This window comes from Lonchura striata, chromosome 4A, assembly GCF_050655825.1.
Source record: "Lonchura striata isolate lonStrDom1 chromosome 4A, ASM5065582v1, whole genome shotgun sequence".
In the NCBI taxonomy this organism is placed as follows: domain Eukaryota; kingdom Metazoa; phylum Chordata; class Aves; order Passeriformes; family Estrildidae; genus Lonchura; species Lonchura striata.
The window spans coordinates 9,869,577-9,888,666 of NC_140742.1; the positions used below are offsets into that span (position 1 = coordinate 9,869,577).

The following is a 19,090-nucleotide window of genomic DNA, read 5'->3' on the forward strand; positions in this document are numbered from 1 at the left end:
AATAATCACAATTATATAGATTTAAAATGTACAAAGTGTTCTGAACACTTTGCATAAAGATAACTACAACTAAAACAACAGTGTAAATACAGAACATGGAAATCCATAGTACATTTTTAAATTAAGTGAATATAGGTAACCCTAGGTAAAACCAAAAAGTATCCAGAAAGTCCAAATGGTCAGCATTTTCCCAGCAATAAACCTTTGTGCAGTTCAGTTACACACTAACTGTGTGTGTAACTGACACTGACTGTGAATTCAAGCCACTTTAGAAGATTTGATCCATTTCCTATCAGTCACATCCCCTGATGTATCAGCAGGTGTGCTGTGACTGTTACTGTACAACAGCTACAATGTGATCGAGTTCTAAAATGAACAACAAAATAGTTACAGAATTTATCTAAAATACTATTCCCAGGGCTTGTTAGGCCACACCCAGAACACTGTGCTCAGTTTTGGTCCCTGCTATGCAAAAAGGATGTGGACAGGCTGGAGATGGGGCAGAGAAGGGCCACAAAGGCTGATCCAAGGCTTGGGGGGTCCCACACGAGGGAAGGCAGTGTGATCAGGGTTTGCTCAGCCACGAGAAGATGAGGCGTATGGGAGGCCTTCGCCCTGTGCCCCAGTATTTAAAGGGTGGCTACCAAGGGAGATGTCCTTTCAACATGGAAAAATAATGGGTAATGGATACAAGTTACTCCTGAGAAAATTCCAGTTGGACACAAGAGGGAAACACTCCACACCAAGAACAATCAGCCATTGTCCTCAGAAAAGTGATGGATTTCCAAGACTGGACACTTGTGAGATCTGGCTAGACAAGAGTGCTGGGCCAGCCTGCCTATACCACATTTTTGCCAAAAAGGCTGGACTAGCTGATCCCTGAGGTCCTTTCCAACCTGGGATTCTGATTCTATGAACTCCTGAGAGGATTCTTTAGTATCCCTTCTCCTAAGATAATGAAACTGATGTGTATTTACAGGAAGCAAATACACAATCATTCAGGAGGCGGTCTCTGATGCTTAGAAACACAAAACTGTAGTACTAGAATATGAATACAGTTGTAAGGGAAAAGAGTATCAATAGTCCAGAGACTTCTCAAATATTCTTTAACTAACTACTGTTCTGTAATTGGTATATTCAAAACCTCTCAAACAATCCTAAGAACTGCTGTTCTATTAGGTCTTCAGCCAAATATATGGCTTAATCATAAGGACATTTCTGTGTATTCAAAAGTTTAGAGAGGACTAGAAGAGACACATACATACATATAACATCTCTTCAAAATATTGACAGAAAGGTAAATTCAGGGGATTTTTGTTATCTTGCTTCTACATTATCAACTGTATCTCCTGTACAGAGGATTTACACACCAGGACAAAAAAATTCATCCCTCTATTACTATGCTAGTATTTACTCAAATGGAATTTGAATTTCTGATGGGAGTTTGCCACAAGGGCAAAAGTTAACTTCTCTCTGCAACAAAACATGAAAATAAACTTGGCTGGTTTCTAAAAGATTCAAACCTTTGCTGAAGAGTCCTTGAGTTCGTTGAGGTTGTCCTGTAGAAAATGAACGGAGATGACACGTGAGCTGGAATAGTTTTCAGAAACCAGAGGGACTTTGGGAAGCACGGCCGTGCCCTTGAAACAAAAAACAGCTACTCCTTCTGGAATAAATCTTATGTTAATACCATACTTTGAATAAAGCTAGAAACTGAAACTCTTTTTAAAAAGAAAGTGGAGGGAGGGGGGAAGAAAGTTGTTACGTATTCTCTAGACTTTGCTAGTAAATAAACTACAAAATAAGTCTACATCTAATTCTTCCTAAAACAGTGAAAACACACTCTCCTGACTAGACAAAAATATGAAGAAAAAGTAGTCTTAACTCTAAATATAGCTGAACAAGAGGTGAAACAGGTTTAAAATACTTTTAAACCTGTATCTTCTCCACTTTCAGTTAAATGTGGTAGAAGTCACTTGAGAATGACCTTACGCTGCTATTTATAAAAAATGTTGTCACTGAGTTATCACTGTCACCTGTTTCCTCAAAACTAGTAAAAACTATTTGAATTCTCCAAAATTAAGTTAAATATTTCAAGTAAATCTTACACAGAAAAAAATGTACTTTGAAAAAAACAGAAAAAAGAGAAGAACTTGTTCTAAAGTTGGTAAGATGGTGAAGTTTAAAGACCCACATAATCCATCACAGTGCTCTCGATGAAGTATTGGTAACTTACAGTTTTAAATGTTCAACGTACTGCAAATTCAAAGATTCCATGAACATAGATGGTTTAGAAATAATATAAATATGGAGCAAGGAATGGCTACCCTGAGTCTTCAAGTAGGCTACGCCCATGGTTTTGTGCTGCGCTTGAGTGCTTGGGGTTTCTCTTTGCTGGGTAGGAGGCTTGGTGGCCACATCTGGTTTTATCGTAACGCAGGGCTCAACATGGTGGGAACCCATTGGAAATAAACAAACCTCGAAGGGAAGGTACAACAGAAGCTGCATGCGCACTGAATATACACAACTACAGGAGAACTGATCACCAAGGAGACTTTAAAATGGAACTCCTTTCAAGACTCCTCCTTAGAAGGCACATATCGGTATGATGCTCATCAAGAAGCCTGATGAATTCAGAGGTATCGTACATCCCGTATCATCCAGGAATCTTCAGTGCTACATATTCTTCAAAGAAGTGCAGAAAAATATGCTCCACTCTGTTGCAAAGACTCATTTGCTTGTAGCTACCATTGCACTCCAAAAAAACTGACTGCTTAAAGCAATGAGGCACTTCTGTGTAAAAATTCTCTTGAAATTTCCAAATACTATTTTACAAAATTTGTGCTAGGTCCTTGAAGCATTATTTTGGTTAATTAAAAAATATTTTTATAGAAAAAAAGACAGTCCGCCAATAAAGAAAAGGAATGCATTTTGTAATGCAACATAAAACCTCCAGTGGTTCCAGTGTATACTTGGCACAAAACTTGAAGGAAGTCGAATACCGGCATCCCAAACTTGTGAGCCTAACATGGGTGCTGCCTTCCTCAGGCTATACTAACCTTTACTGTTGAGGAATGTGATGGAGAAGAATGTGTATCAACTTTGCGGCGTTTTTGTTCTGAGGAAAGAACAGAACAATGGCATTATTAAAACACAGTTCAAAGAGGAGAATCAAATAATATCACTTTCTGAAGTAACATAATTACAGCCAGATTTCTTACCACTACGTGAATTTTGTTCTCCTTAAGCTATCTAGAGTTAGCAGCATACCTTAGCCATCTTTATGAAAGTCTGCAGCAGAAGCATAATGTGAACAAACTGCTGCAAAATTATGCTCACTCCAAACTTCCATTTTATGGAAGTCAGTATCTGAATTTCAGAATTTCTATGAAGACCCTGAACAGGTAAACTCTATAAAATGCATTACAGCCTTCCCTTATGTGGTTTGCTCTAAACAGCACGAATATAGAACTCAACATCAGCCTCAGATAATAATTTAAGGATTTGCTCACCCTTAATATAAAGGACTGATAAAGCTTTTTTGCATCCTTCTTAAGGATGTAAAGGCCTATATCTTTCACTTTCCCTGTTTTTCTTCCAATTCAAAGGTTGTCATGAAGCTCTCAAAATACACACAAAGTTTTTGCTTTACACTTTTGCAAAACTTGCATGGTCAAAGCTATACTAACACATTTTAATATAAGACCATTTAGACTTAAATTTAAAAAACAGCAGGCTTTGTGAGAACAAGCATTCACTGGAGATGTGTGAAGTTCACACATTCCCATAGTTTGCCTTTTGGAGATATTCTGACCATATCCTTTAGATATTGACTGCATCTAAAAGCCAGTGCCAAAATCTTACTTATTATATAGTGATTCTCTCTCAGCTTCTCCAGCATTTTTTGACGTTCAGTGATTTTCAAGTGACACATTCTATTTTTCTAGACGAGAATAGAAACCAAATATTCAAACTTACCCCTTTCAGATTCTGATGTATCTGATCGGGGAACAGGTGACTTCAAGGACCCAGCTACTGGCACCTTTTCTCCTCCTTTAGCATTTTCCTTAGATTTCATTTCCTTTGCTAGATCTCTTTCTCTGGATGGCTCCTTTTCTCTCTCCTTTTCTGCAGTTGACTTTGACTCAATGATGGTAACAACCGTCTTGGACTTTTCTTCTTTTGAAGCTTTTTCTTCTTTCTTCACCTTTTCCTTCTCTTTGTCAGATTTTGGCGTTTTCTCCTTGATCTCTCTTGCTTTCTCATCTTTGTTTGCCCGTTCTTCCTTCGGTTTATCTTTCCCATCTTTCCCAAGTGCCTTCATCTCCGGAGTGGCAGCTGGAGTCTTTTCTTTTTTTTCTTTATCTTTTTCCTTCCCACTTTTTTCTTTATCATCTTTCTCTTTAATAATTTTGCTGCATCAAAAATAAAATGGCCAATTAGCACGGATACAAAACACAGCTCTAGCTGTATCACAGAAGTTTTATTTCTGAATGTTTGACAGAATTTCCTGGAGCAGACACTATGATTTCAGATTTGCTGTTTTTTTATCAGAACAGCAACAAGGAAATGTCCTCTTTTATCTTTCGCAGCTAAAATGAAATGCATTTATCAGTAAAACTGTGCATTTTGAAAGAAATAATGTAGTTTTTAAAACTTTAATCAATGGGCACTATTTCCACAGAACCCAATAGTAAAATTCAAAGGCACGTCATTTCCAAGTGTATTTCTGTGGCTTGGAAGGAAGAAAATAGAGAATGTGTAAGAATAGTTTTTCTCACCTATTAGATGCACTGTTTCCATTGCTCGTTGTCACCTTCGGTGTAGCGTTGACAGTTTTATTAATAACTTTCACCACACCCTGAGACTTCTCCTTTAGTTTATCTGCTTAAAAAAAAAAAGAACAGCTTTATTTCAACAAGTTAATCTATAACCTACTGATTAAAATACAAGCAGTTGAGCATATTCATGTCAGGTCGTGTAGCTAACAGCTAAAATAGGCAGCAGACCACTCTCTTCCAAAACCAATTAAAAATAAAGAACACACATTGATCCTATTCAGCATTACTTTTTTTTTTTCTTTTTAGCTTAATGAGGCAAATTTTGAGAGAAGCCTGTCATGTCTGAAAAATTCTACTAAAAATAAACATATAAGAATCATAGGTGTGTTTACCAGTCTCCTCAGTAGTGCCCTCCTCCAGTCTAACTGTATTTATTGTGAGAGACGTAGGCATCCCAGCACCACCTGGCCCATTTTGTACTGTTGCAGGTACAGCATTCCTGGCAGGTGGATCTTTGTGGTGAAATTCATTTTCAGGTATCATGAAAGGCTTCCTACTTTTCAACTGTCCAGAATAGCTGCAAGTCGCACAGATTGTTAAATATGCACAAACATAAAGCAAAACATGGGTTGAATCTTAAATGTGGATCTAATCTAACAGTTCATCTGTTATTTATTTCACAGTTTTTCCTAACTGATACACAGTTTCTTCCCCCTATATTGATGAGCTCAAAAGAAAAAGAAAAACAAACAAACCCACTAGACACAGAAGCAGCCCTATTTCCACACCCTCTTCCTCACCACGACACACACACACACTCCTGGCCAAACACACAGAACAAACTGACTGCTGACAAAACTTGAAACTGTTAGGGCAACCTGAACTGCCCCTCAGGCATACGAGGATGATTCCACATTCACCAGAGGAAGATGCAACATGTAACTAAGCATTTTAGAATCAAACGCACTTTCAATATCTAACCAGTCTTGCAGCAATAGCCCTTGGCTTTCTTTCTTTTACTACCCCTCCTATCTCCTTGCTGCTATACTATTTCTCTAAAATTAAGCTATGCTCTTGTGAGTAGAAATCTTTACTATTTTAAGGGTTTTACTAGAGTCTTGTAAAGGAAATTAGTGATCATCCAGCACAAAATGAATGTTTTCATTCACACTGCCAGCACAAGGATGCAGGATAGCGAAATCTTCTGTGATAAGGTAAAAATCAAATATTAGGACTGTAACAGTTCCGAGTCTTTAGATGCCTTTCATGATCCACTTTTAACCACTCTCTTAAATAAGGTGTTGTTACCCCATAGCCAATGCATATAGATCAGGTCTCTTCTCTTTCTCTTCCTGACATATCTTGTGTACTCTTCTTTCCAAGGCTTGACCCAGGTTCAGCACTTTTGGATACCATGGAAGGATTTTGGTCAGCACAATCAGGATGTTTCTGATATGTGTATATTCACCTGTTTCCAGACAGTGCACGGAAGCCTAAAACATAAATTAAAGCTAATTTATGTTCAGGGTTTTTTTCAAGCATTAAAAAAAATAAGGTTTTTTGCATGTCTATTTACCTTAGTTAATTTATAGTGCCATTTGTGTACCACGTGTCTAAAATTCTCATAATCCAATTGATCAGCCTTATTTCCACCATCAAATCCAGTTGCTCGTAATATAGTTAGGAAACCTGGATAGTTGCCACATTCCTACATACACATCAACAAATAGGAAAAAGTTATTTTTCAGGAAACAAAACTGGTAATTCTAAATTCTAAACTCTAAAGAATGAGAAACAATCATACTTTATAAAACTAATTTTTTTTAAGCTAATTTATATCGACATTTTAGCTATGAGTGAGAGAAAAGATTGTTCATAATTTAACTAGCTGGTGCAAAGAGTATTAAGAGAGTTTCCATATACTCCCTAAATTATCTTCAACATACGCTATGCGAAAATCAGAAATGGAAAGGGTGTTTTTTAGCAAATATATTTTTTAACACCATACAAAATTACCTCTACCAAAACAACATGAATTATAGTAAAATACAAGTCAATTTTATTATTATGCTATCAGAAAAATCCAATTGCACTATTTTTAAATCTAAGTGTCACTAAACCCATTTTTACTGGGCTGGATTACACAGATGGCTAGAACATAGTCTAATGAGCAAACTAATTTTATTAATTTCCTATACCTTTTCATATATGACTCTGTCACTGTGCCATCTGGTCACAGTCTCCAGCATACAGCATAAAAACCTGCCATATCTACTGGCTTCATTTTCTGTGCAACTTGCAACCGTATATATGATATCAGAGAAAACCTGTGAATAGAGGAAGAAAACATTATTATGACCATACTGAATTACAAAGCAAAAAATTTATCAAAACTTATAAATTTCTCTCATCTAAACCACCATTAAGCTGGTTTCTAAATACCACAGAGACTACTTATATAACCTTGTTTGTTTCCCAACTGCTGGTCCTTCACACTTAGCCCAGAATCCAAGCATACAGCTGCTGCTGACACTGTTTGGTAGTTCAAGTGTCTTCACTGACAAAAGTGTTTTATTTTCAAATTAATAATAATTTGAGCTGGTAGAAGTAAATACCCAGACAAGCTGATGCAAAATAGTTGTGTTTTTTTTTTTCCCCTGGCCCACACAGGTCCATCAGATAGGGCTACTTGAATAGAAGTGCTCTTTTGGATACATGCAATCAGAGCAGATGCCGTGACAATAACAAGCCCCCTGTCTGGAGCACCATTTGTCAGGGTCAGAAGGGTCCCAAGGATGTTGCTGGTGTGGGACAAAAGTAAAAAAATTGGTTCTACAGCAGAAGGGCACACACAGCTAAAATGGAAGGATGACAGCAGGCTATAGAAATGCAGATTACTTAAAGGTTACAAAACCTGAAAACAACTCCTGTGGCAGCTAATGACTTTGCTTTGAAACTCCAGACTCATTAGGGTAAAACACCAACAACATTTCTTGAAAATAAACCCCTGAAGCTTTAAGAAAACTTTGATCAGAGGATATGAAGTACAAAAGTGAACTTCTGATTGTCACAGATCTTTACCTCTTTTGAGAGGCAGGGGAGACACTAGTTTGGGATGTTTGTAGTGGTAATGATGAAATTACACACACAGAGTTGTAACTACTTACTCGGTCATAACAGAGAAGCGTGGAGAAATTAGGTGTTTTCTGCTGATGCACCAGTTCAACAAAGTGAGCACAGTAAACTGCATCAATTGCCGAAAAAATGCAGCGAGGAAATATACACAACTGTAAAAATTTGGTGATAGTCTCATTTTTGGTAGATTCTTCAAAAAAAGTTGAGAGAGGAAAGAAGAAAAGAAAAATAAAGTAAATTAATGGTTTATCATTCAACTACTCTCTTCCCAAGAAGTTCAGTATGATAGATTCATACTCTGGTGGTTTGATTTCAAACGTATCTTTGGTGTTGATCAGAAAACGTCAATGTAAGTGCAACTGTTTGAGGGTGGAGATAGCATAGCAGGGTGGATGTTGCAAATCTTTATTTCATATTGGCAAAATTCTTCCTTCACACAATGGGGCTAAAAACAGGTTCTGGGAAAGCTTCAGTAAACTTCTCTACCTGCTCAAATTGTGCACATCAACAAAGCAACCACCACCTGCTATTTTCCTAGAACACTTTCTTTCATCTTTCTACATGGGGCTGACTTTTTGTTTGGTTTCCTTCAAAACACAAAAATCAAACACATAGAGGAATTCAAAGAACAGCAGCCTTCAATAAACCACCACCCCAATACACAGACATTTTGTCAAAGTTTCATTCTACCACTGAGTAAAAGACTGCACTGTAACAAGTTCAAGAATTACCTGTTTCTGTTTGACCAACCACAGGCTGGCAAACTCAACAGCCTAACACATACCCAAACTGGTTCCACAGCAACAAGAATCATAAAAACAAGCTGAGAGGAATGTACACCATGAAAGCAAGGTCAAAGAAAAGTACAGCACTAAAGACTTCAAGTGGATGCCTTCAAAGGAAGAACAGCCATAATCCTCACAAGGGCCACTGGTGGTTTTGCACATGCCACAAGTCATAATACCCAGGGTTTACTTGCTTCAATCTTGCGATGGTCATGGAATAAAGCTTGCTCAAGAAAGGACTGTCAAAACCTTATGTTGACTTTGTGTAATTTTAGTATCTACACCTCAAAGGTTATAGCAAACATTTGTTACCTAAAAAACAAGGAAAAAAATCTATCAAGGGAATCACAGTTCATAGGACAATCAAGTGTGTGCTGCTTCAGAAGTGTACAAACAAAGCAAGTGAACAACCAGTCAGAACAGGTGGCCTCCAATTGCTAAAGCCACCAGGCTAATCTGCCAAAAATTAATTTCTTCTCAAGGGTACAAACACTATCAAAAGTCTGTAGACAGGAAGCTAATCTTAAAAAAACAAATTGCATATCAATAATTTTAAGAACAATAATAAACCCACTACTACAGTGGATTTGCTGTTCTAGTTCCTCAAGCAGTACAATCACAAATTATTTATTTTAATGGGTAAACTGCTGAAATACTAAGCTTGCCTCTGGATACAATGCTGGAAAACTTTCTTCAGTTGAAGCCCAAGTACAAAAGCCAACAATAAGCTATTCCCAGTATCCCACAAACAGTTACGTGAATACCTATGCAAATTATTTTCTACACACTTTTGAGTGCTTCTTTAAGTAGACAAATTTACCAAGTCACCTCTAGACCAAGTTTTAATCAGGCAGTAACTTTTCAACCAGTAATTTCTTGTAGTTAATTTGCTACAGTACATTAAATATTTATAGGGAACAGTGTTTCTTCATTAAACCAGTTGGATGGATCTTACATGAGTTGGACAACAAAACTCTTTTCCACTGGATTATGCTAGGCTTCTTGGGACAGACGAACTACTACTTCCAGTTACAAACTCAAAGTTCATCCAGAGAAGAAAACTGACCAGAGAAAAACATTTCAGATTAACCATACCAGCAGAGTTCACAAGCAACATGAAACATTACAGACATTTTTGTAGGAGAAAAGACTTGATTCTGCTTGCTGCATATCTGCTCTATGAAAAATGTGCATGCTGTTTCACTGCATGGGGCTGTTAGGCTGGCACAACACTTATCTTGTCATTGGAACAGGGTTTATGCCACCACACAAACCCTGGCAAACTGCTCCTAATCACAGGACTCAAAGTAATTTAACTCAAATGAATCATTGAGACTTCACATGCCTATTTTTTGTCCTGTAGCAATTATACAAACTTAGCAGCATTCTAACTGCAGTTAGCAAGTACAAGCCAGCTTGCAATTACAAGCTTTCACTGGATTTGTCAATCTCTAACTTATTTTTCTAAATTAGGGCAAAATTTAAAAGGTCTTGACATCATAAGAAACAAAACCTTCTCTATGAAAACCAACTACTCAGCATTTGTAAAGACACATTACATTCTAACTAAAATTTTACCTTGCTATAACAGACCTCAACAAAGAAAAAAATCAAATTTTCAAATAAACATTAAGAGTATTAGTGCAAGAAAGTTCTGGAGACAGTGACAACTACAAAAACATCACAGCATTTCCCTTAGACACACTTACTTGCCAGAAGCCAGTTATCTTTCTCTAGTTTCAGTCTCTGTAGAACCCTCTGCACATGCTCCAACTGCTTCTTCTCCTCTTCAAGGAGCTTGTCCTGCAGAGCTGTGCAACGTTCTTTTTCTTTTTTCTTTTTATTTGGAGGCTATAAAATGTCAGCATAACTCATTCAGTATTATAACTAATCTTGCTATAGACAGAGCAATAAGTTCCTAGTAATACTAAATACTTGAAAAACTTATCACTCAAAAATGTTCTGCTCTAATAACCAACTGATTTTATGAACACTGGCTATAGTTAAGACAAAAGTGAACAGACAAACCATAGATACAGGTGTCAAGACTTGCTTTCTGAAACTGATTTTCCAGTAATTTTCACTTAGTGTGAGTCACTAGTAATTTCAACATGAGAATTATGAAGGAAAGTCAATCCAAATTATGCTAATGTGGCAAATCCAAATGGATGAACCAGGTAACAAAACTGCCCAGATCTAAACAAGCTTAATATAATACTTCATGAAAAGAAACTCTTTCAAGGTTAGAAAGCTTAAACTGGACCACAAAATTATATTAACATACCATTTCCTGATTGTCATCTATGGCTTTCATCTGGACTTTAAGTTTATTGACTTCTCTGTCATAGCTGCTGTGTGGCACGGCAAGGTCATACATTGTTAAAGACCAGAATGTAGCATAAAACTGAGGGCTGATGTCATCCCAGACTTTAGGGAGGTGCAGAGAAATCACAGCTTCGTGAACAGGAGCCATCACCAACTCACATGATGTAATGTATTTATGAACTTTGTGCTGCTGTTTATTTCCCTTCTCAGCTTTTTTTAGTTCATCATACTTTGACTGTGGATAAAAAAATAAAAGAAATAAGAAACTGTAATCTATATACACAAAAATTAAACTTAATAATATAATTTAACTTCTCTCTGAAACTTTTCTATATAACATTTACTTGTGAAATGTCAGTACACAAAGCACTGAATAACCTCATACAGAGCTTTAGTCTTCATCCTCATTGGATGGATTTGTCTTTCTTCACTGATGCTGCTACCTGTTGTTACAGTACCACCTTATGTTAACACCAAGTAAAAACTGCTCTCCATATTGAACTTTTTAGATGCAGGAAGAAATTAATTTCTGACACTTCCTGAGATAGGACACCATTTGGCAGCTGCAACACTTTCCTCCACAGCAAAAATCCATCTAAAACACCTGCAGAAGAACTTACACATTTGAGGGAACAGGGAGGGAGAATTCCTACTGATAGCCCAAGACATCCACAGAGGTGACTTCATTAGCTATAACTCCTGTTAGTTGTATGAAAGTTGACATATGGACCATATTTTCTAAGAATATTAAGGACAACCTCTTCCAGCCCACAGCTTCTAATTCTACTAATAAAACTTTGCAAGTTTTATTTAGCAAACAAATTTTATCTGGAACCTACCACATGTACTAGCAACAGGTACCAGAGCAGCACTACAAGCAGACAAACTGAAGAGTTGTACTCACTGAAATGTGGTGTGCATACATGGGTCTTGAGAGGAAAAATGCAGCATCATGAGGTGTGTGAAACTCATTACAGAGAACATCAATAGAAGGCACTCGCTTAATGTAATCCTCTGTGCTTAGATTGGATGCTAAAAACCCACCAAATTGTACCAGGGTGTCATGGCACTACAAAAATAAAAAATACAACAAGTTAGCAAACATTATTATTTTGTTCAATAATTAAGTTAGGGAGAGCTTCAAAGCTTGCTTTTTTTTTTTTTTTCCTTTTGGTTTCTTGTCAAAAATGCTAACACCAAATAGTAGAGCAAAAAATTTCTCATCGGGGAAGAACAATAAAATAATAAACCCCACCTAAAATAGTCAACAAAACTCAAAAGCATTCTATTCTACCAGAATAAAATGCAATTAGCTCCTACTGCCTAAGGCAGCAGCAGAATTATTTAAAAAAAAAAAAAAAAAGGAAGTTTCACTACCAAAGTAAGATTAGGAAAACACAATGGACACTTAAAAAATAAGAATTTAACTTTTTATGACAAAGGATGCTTTGCTCTTTTACTCAAAGGACATTTGTCAATATAATATACTTTTAATGCACCTATATATTTTAATAGAGCAATCCTGCAATTATTTTTAAAAATCCTATGTATTTGTATTTATAGTACTAGATTCTCATATCTAATTCTATAGATTGTTATTTATGTGCTGAATCCTCAGATATTGTGCTTATACACTAGAAGTTAACAAAAAGAAGGTGATATCATAAATACAGGTGTTTTTACTTGCCTGATCATACAGTTTTCCCACCAGCTTTAGATGTTTTTCCCCTCCTTCTTGAAAGACGACACCATTTCTCTGTTGAGCCATAAGCAGGCACAGTGGAAGGGCAAGATCATGGTCCAATAATGCATCTTTTAATCTCTGAGATGATTTCTTTGTATTCCTGATTTGGCCAAAGTATCCACCCTGCACAGTACAGAAAAAATTACCCAAACTAGAAAACAGTGCATCAGGAATGGAATCCATGTGAGCTGACTGCAGAAATACTGATTAATTAACAGCAACAGTTTCCTGTCCAGTAGTAAAACTCCCTGGATCCTGTACTGCAATGTATGTATAGAAGAATCAGAAACTAACCAGTCTTGCTTACTTTAATCAGTTTTTGCTACTCCCCCCAAGCAGGGCTGGGCCAGCAGGACTGCAGCACATCCAAGCTCAGTGGGTGCTGGAATGCACAGATCTGTCATGGAACATCTCTCCTGAATATGAGCTGCTGTGATGCACAAGAACTAAGGTTCACATCTACACTGCCTTGGCTGCCTGTCTCAAGGCCTGTAAGCTCAAAAGAGGGGGCAACTCTGATAAAGCACACATCTTTATCAACTATGCTGCCAGAGTTCCTGAACCAGAGCCTTTAGAACCACCAACAAAAAGCAATAGTTATTAAATTTAACACAAACACACCTCAGCTTTCAGTTGTTCTCCACCAGTCATGGCTTCCAACTGTTCCATCGTCATTTCTTCAGTAATTTCTATTCCTGCCATTTTCTGCACTACCTCTTTTAAAATAAGCAAATCAAAGCTGCAAAGGAAACAGAAAAGTGGAGTAAAAACAAGACAATTTGTTTAAGAACCAGAAGTTGAGATTTAATATATATTACAAAGCAGCACCACAATGCATGTCAAACAGTATTTCCATTATTTTTTCAAGAAGAAACTGGTATGTCAAGCACAAGAATTTCTTTATTGCAAGTAAAAAGCTTGTACTTAAAAGCAATGCAGTCATTCAACAGTTGGATTTCAGAACAACTTAGTTGTTTTTGAAGATGATAGCGAATGTGGTGCTATAAAGTATAAGAAAATTAATCCAAGTTTATTGCTCCCTTTTGTTGCTTTACAGTTTCAAACTGTATCTATACAGTTATTTCATTAATATAGAGTATTTTATATTTTGTTAAGAGTTTCTAGAATAGTACACAGCCTTAGAAATGTACTGGCAAAGTCAAGTCTGGAGAGGTTACTTGGAAACATGGAAAATATCTTATTTTTACTTGAAACACAATATACAAAATACTCCAATAAACATCCTGCCCAGAGACTAGGTTTTACTTCCTGCTCTGAATTCCATAAGGACAATTACTTTTCCTCAACAGAAGTGTAATAAATTGTATCCCAAGTCACACAAAGCAGCAGTGTTTTCTATTTGACTTCTGATATTTGTGTGACTTACTTATAAAGTCATTTACCTATGCCTTCCAAACCAGAATTTTATCTTTAAATAATTCATATCACTTATATTTTTGTTTGCTGTTCCAACCATAAGTATGTTTTCTGTCTAGGAACTGTGCAATATTAGCATAAGCTCCAATACCTGAATACTGCAGTCCTATGAAACTGGCCATACCAGTAAATCCCTTTTATTTTTATGATCCCAAGTACTACACTGACTTTTTTTCCCCAAAATACTTGCAGTTGTGATTTTGAGGAAAGACTATAAACATTACTTACCATTCCTCTGTAGCTCAGTGTGATTGCCATCATCAGAACAAATGCAGGGACAGAGGAGTATATGAGACTGAATGTCTATTTTGCAGTGAAGGGGAAAAAACTACATTTCTCAGCATAACTACCCTAAAATAACAGGCTGTGTTACCACCATTGGTAAGGTGCCTTTCAGTAACCATATGGGGATTTCTAATAGAAAAAAGTTGATACGTATGTGATAAAATTAAAATTAAATAAGTAAATGAAACAGTAATACTAAGTGATGACGATGGAAAGACAAAAGGAAAAGTCAAATTGGAAACTTTGAGTTATGATTGACAGTAACACATGAAGAAGCAATTCAACTACCACTAAATCAATCGGATAAAGTACTTAAATAATATTAAAATGTTAAGAGCCATCTCTGCAGAGAAGACATTATGAGAAAAGAAAAACAAACTATTATAGTCACACTGCTTTATATAATGGATACTTATTTTTTAAATAATGTACAATAATGTGTACGATGAAATTACATACTGGAAGGGTTTTTCCCCTGTCTGGTTAGGTGTTAAAAAACTATTAAAATAAGCTAAAGATGAAAAAGCACTGCTTCAAGAATGCCACAGCTATACAATTAAAGGAAAGGTAATGTACTAAAGAGTGTATTATTCTTTCTCTCGCTATTTAACCTTCCCAGTGCTATGAATGGAGTTTGCCACTGCTAGAGCAACAACTACATCAAGTGCCTGTCATCAGCAAACACCTAAATAACACTTCATATAAACTGAATTTATAAGGCTCCATTGTGCAATACTTGCCTTTTGCCAGCCTTCAGCTGGTTGGCTACATACTGCAGGAGGCCTGCAAGTTCAATTGGGTATTTTCGGAAAACGGCACCACAAAAGCTTGCCAGACCTAAAGCAAAGAAAAACAGCAATGACTACACCTGTTTATTAAATAAACATTAACAAACTGCATATGGCATTTTAGCAATACATGCATTTCTGGAATACAAAGGGAAAAAAATGCCTATTGATTAAACTTGACAGCTCTCTATTTTGCTAAAAATATTAGCCAGTAGGTACAAGTGAAATATTGATCATAATGATCAACGGCTGAATAGATCATGGGAGAGTGGAGTATTTTAAACATCATTGTAATAAGTATTAAAAACATTGTTGTAATAAATAAAACAAGAATACTAACTCTGCAGCCAGCTTGAGATTGTAGTGTCATCATGCTTCATTCTCTCCTTCTCTGGGTTTGCCAATGCTTCAATGATACAATCTTCAGTGGAGTTAAAGAAGGTATTTTTCTTCAACATACAAGCACAAAAGTTACAGACTTGTTTTTTCTGGCTTTTATAATATATGACCATGATATATAAGTACAGCAAGCCCTAACATAATTATGGTTTTAAAAAAATAAAACCATGAAATAGTAACCTAGAAGCAGTATTTACCTATTTACAGGATCGCTATGCCTACAAGAGTGAAATTAGTAAAAACAAAGAATAATTTTTCATAGTGTGAAAGAATTAATAGAGAGGGTTCCATAACACACTACAAGAGCAAAGGTATTTGCAAACTTAACTAAAATTTCCAGCAAAAAGCAGCAAAAAACAGAGACAATATTTACTCACAGATAACAAATTTAATCTGGCTACAACTGCAGCTTTATCAATAAGTGATGAAATAATTTATATCAAAGGATACATGCCAAGACATCATAGTTCAAGGAAGTGAGGTATTTCAGCGAATCAACAACCGGAGTTATCAAATTATCGTATTTTTGTATTTGTGATAAAATCTGCAAGTTACAAGAGACATTCAGCTGAACAGGGACAGTATTTCTTATCTTTCACATAATAAAAGCATTTAACAATACTTGTCTTCAAAACCTACAGAAAACATGCTTAAAATTAATTTTTCAAAGGTCCTAAACAACCATCAAGTAGGCAATCTCATTAATCTATCTAGTACCTTAAAGTGAAACATGTCTCTAACATGTAAAAATAATTCCATATAATTTCTCTTTCCAATTATAGGCAAATAAAATAATGAAAACATTTTTTCCTAATATTTCTTAAGAATCCTAAACTTTAGCAGCAGGATTTCCTGTTGCTACATACTACAATAAAAGACTGTTCAAAACAAAACCATAAAACCATGAAGCTAAGTCATGAAAGACTACAAATAAACTGTATTAATCAAGTTCTAGGATGTTCTCTTTGGTACATGACACACATGTATATTGAAGCAGTAACTTCAAGTACAATCTAAAAACTGGTAAATCCATACTCTTAGGTCACATTTGTGAATGAGATGGAGGCCCATCAACATATTTTTACACCTCTCCAGAACTCTGTAGCACCAAGCAATCTTAACAATCCTTCCCAACTTCATTAGATGTATTTCAGACTTCAAAGCTTTAAGTTTTCTTCTAAATTACCCTGATCTTTCTCCATCCCACTCACAGACAACTGTCAGAGCAACTTGACCTGAATTTGCATTCTGCATAACCTGATTAGCAATCCCTGTACCTGAGACCCACCTGTGCTATCTGAAATTAAATTTTTTCTGCAGTTGATTATTCAAGAGATGTTTCCACATTTAATATTTTACTACGTATTATTAATGACTATATTTTAAAATTTGCATTAAAAGTAAAAAATAATAAAGATAGAACTGCAGGCCCCTTCCTGATCTTCAGTTATCTGTTGTCAGGATGAAATGGCATTGAAATACATGTAACTACATACATAATCAAATAAAATTGTAGGATTGCTGTGGCTGAGCTTCCCAATTTGCCTTCCAGAGGGCTTCACATTTTCCTTAGTTAAACGCCTGTAAAAGAGGACATATTTTATTACAAAAGACAATAGAAGAATATTAAAAGAACAGGTCAGTTTCTGTGATCACCTTTGTTAATCTCAGACTAAACTCTCACTAGGAAATGTGTTTTCAAGACATCTTAGCATAATGTTAATCCATTAAAAACTGGAAATTGAGAAATCCTCCAAGATGCAGACAGTACCACCAGCCCAGCTGTCCCTCTATCACTATGGACTATATTGTAGCTTTAACTTCAAACATTTCAGAAGCCTCAATGAAACCTGTAGCACATACACTGAACTACCATGTGATGCTGTTAGCTGCTCTTGGAAATTTAACTTAGCTGTAGTTAAGTCATTTTTTGTTGCATTCTGTTCACTGAAAAACAGTATTTATTTCTTTGTGTTACAGTTCCACAGCATTTCCTGCTGAAGATCTGAGCTCAATCTGAAACCTGAAGTTGACAGTAAATTAATTAAGCACATAATGATTTTCAACAACTGACAGCACTGTAGTTCACCTGCACAACTGAAATCCATTGTCCAGGGGAAGGGAAGAAAGGTTTATGGTGTATGCAGCAAGTCAGAAGGGAATCAAAACAGTTGTTCCTAGTTTTCACAGCTCTGAGTGCAAAGTCTTTTATCCAGAAACAATTACTGTCTTGCCTATATAGAAAGGTTCTGATTATCCACCTTGTAACACACTATTTGCTTTTGGCAAATGGTGAACCTAATTCCCTGATGGTGACATCAAATGTGAGGTAAATCTGAAATTGCTGTGAGCCTACTTGAGGGTGAGAATAAAACATTCTGTTCAACCTACTGCCATACATTCAAATTACAGAGAACATGACAAGATCCTTGACACTCTTTGGAGGAGAGGAATATGTAGCACTTGTGCATTTCATAAGCAGGACAATTTATAAACCTTACCCACGGAAAAGGTTTTAAATCATTGAATGGGACATTTTTCGGAGATTATATACCCTTATTGGTGACAAATTTGTCTGTATCCTTGCTTATTTCATGGTTTTTAATCACAATACATTAAATACTTTATTAACAAGGACTATTTGGGAAATTACTAAGTCACTGGACAGGGAATGTCTTTGTCAAGCTTTTTTTTCCTCCAGCCAGAGATATGCAATACACTGTACTACAGTTTATAATTATTTATGGGAATGGACTACTTACTTCATGATATATTTGGCTCGATCTATGGTTTGAGCTTTAACTTTCACGAGCAGTGGATGACTATTGTATGTTTCATTCTTCCATTGCCCATAGAGACGGTACCTGGAAGAGTTACACAGGAAAAGGAATTTCAGAACTGACAATTCAGCAGCACATTCCAAAGGATGGAAACAAATCATTCTACTCACCGGTACTGGTATGGAAAGGTTTTGAACATTCCCCATAATTCCTCAGACATGCATGCATTGCAGTCCATCAAGGAAAGGGATGGAAGCAAGACTTGATCAGTAATACTCAACAAACAGCTGAACAGTGTTTCCTGGGATAAGGACAAAAATCCAAGGTAACTATCAGGAAGTGCCTCAGAAGCAGTGTTATACATGCAGTGTGCAGATGCACAAATGGAAAATTTGATAAAAAAACAAGTACACCACAAGATTAAGACTTCCAGAACAAAAATCTACATAGGACCTAGAAATATCTCCCATCATAAATCATTCAGTAAATATTTTACAGACTATCGATACTGTCAATATTTTATCTGCCTATATAAGATACTAGAACAAAGCTGCTGAAATCATCAGCAGGTTGCACTAATTTTCCAATCAAACATACCATTAAAAAATGGATATTATGTGGACTTGCATGA

The 19,090-nt window shown here is 36.2% G+C and overlaps 1 protein-coding gene across 10 annotated transcripts in view; it reads right to left on the minus strand.

The window, feature by feature from the left end:
- THOC2 (THO complex subunit 2) overlaps positions 1–19,090 on the minus strand; it is a 49,126-nt gene that overhangs the window by 7,081 nt on the left and 22,955 nt on the right. For 3 of the 10 annotated variants that reach the window (XM_031504792.3, XM_085570477.1, XM_085570475.1), the window contains 20 exons: positions 18,630–18,760; positions 18,442–18,543; positions 17,176–17,260; positions 16,130–16,223; positions 15,621–15,701; positions 15,233–15,329; positions 13,392–13,509; positions 12,714–12,893; positions 11,931–12,095; positions 10,986–11,261; positions 10,411–10,552; positions 7,949–8,106; positions 6,980–7,108; positions 6,358–6,489; positions 6,090–6,274; positions 5,174–5,358; positions 4,782–4,887; positions 3,979–4,415; positions 3,060–3,118; positions 1,524–1,559 (listed from right to left, as the gene is read on the minus strand). In XM_031504792.3, the coding sequence (XP_031360652.1) occupies positions 1,524–1,559; positions 3,060–3,118; positions 3,979–4,415; positions 4,782–4,887; positions 5,174–5,358; positions 6,090–6,274; positions 6,358–6,489; positions 6,980–7,108; positions 7,949–8,106; positions 10,411–10,552; positions 10,986–11,261; positions 11,931–12,095; positions 12,714–12,893; positions 13,392–13,509; positions 15,233–15,329; positions 15,621–15,701; positions 16,130–16,223; positions 17,176–17,260; positions 18,442–18,543; positions 18,630–18,760 (2,898 nt within the window). Of the gene's footprint in view, positions 1–1,523; positions 1,641–2,236; positions 3,119–3,978; positions 4,416–4,781; positions 4,888–5,173; positions 5,359–6,089; positions 6,275–6,357; positions 6,490–6,979; positions 7,109–7,948; positions 8,107–10,410; positions 10,553–10,985; positions 11,262–11,930; positions 12,096–12,713; positions 12,894–13,391; positions 13,510–15,232; positions 15,330–15,620; positions 15,702–16,129; positions 16,224–17,175; positions 17,261–18,441; positions 18,544–18,629; positions 18,761–19,090 lie in introns of all 10 variants that reach the window. The other 7 variants (XM_021548460.4, XM_085570476.1, XR_014952401.1 and 4 more) reach the window with 6 other exon arrangements.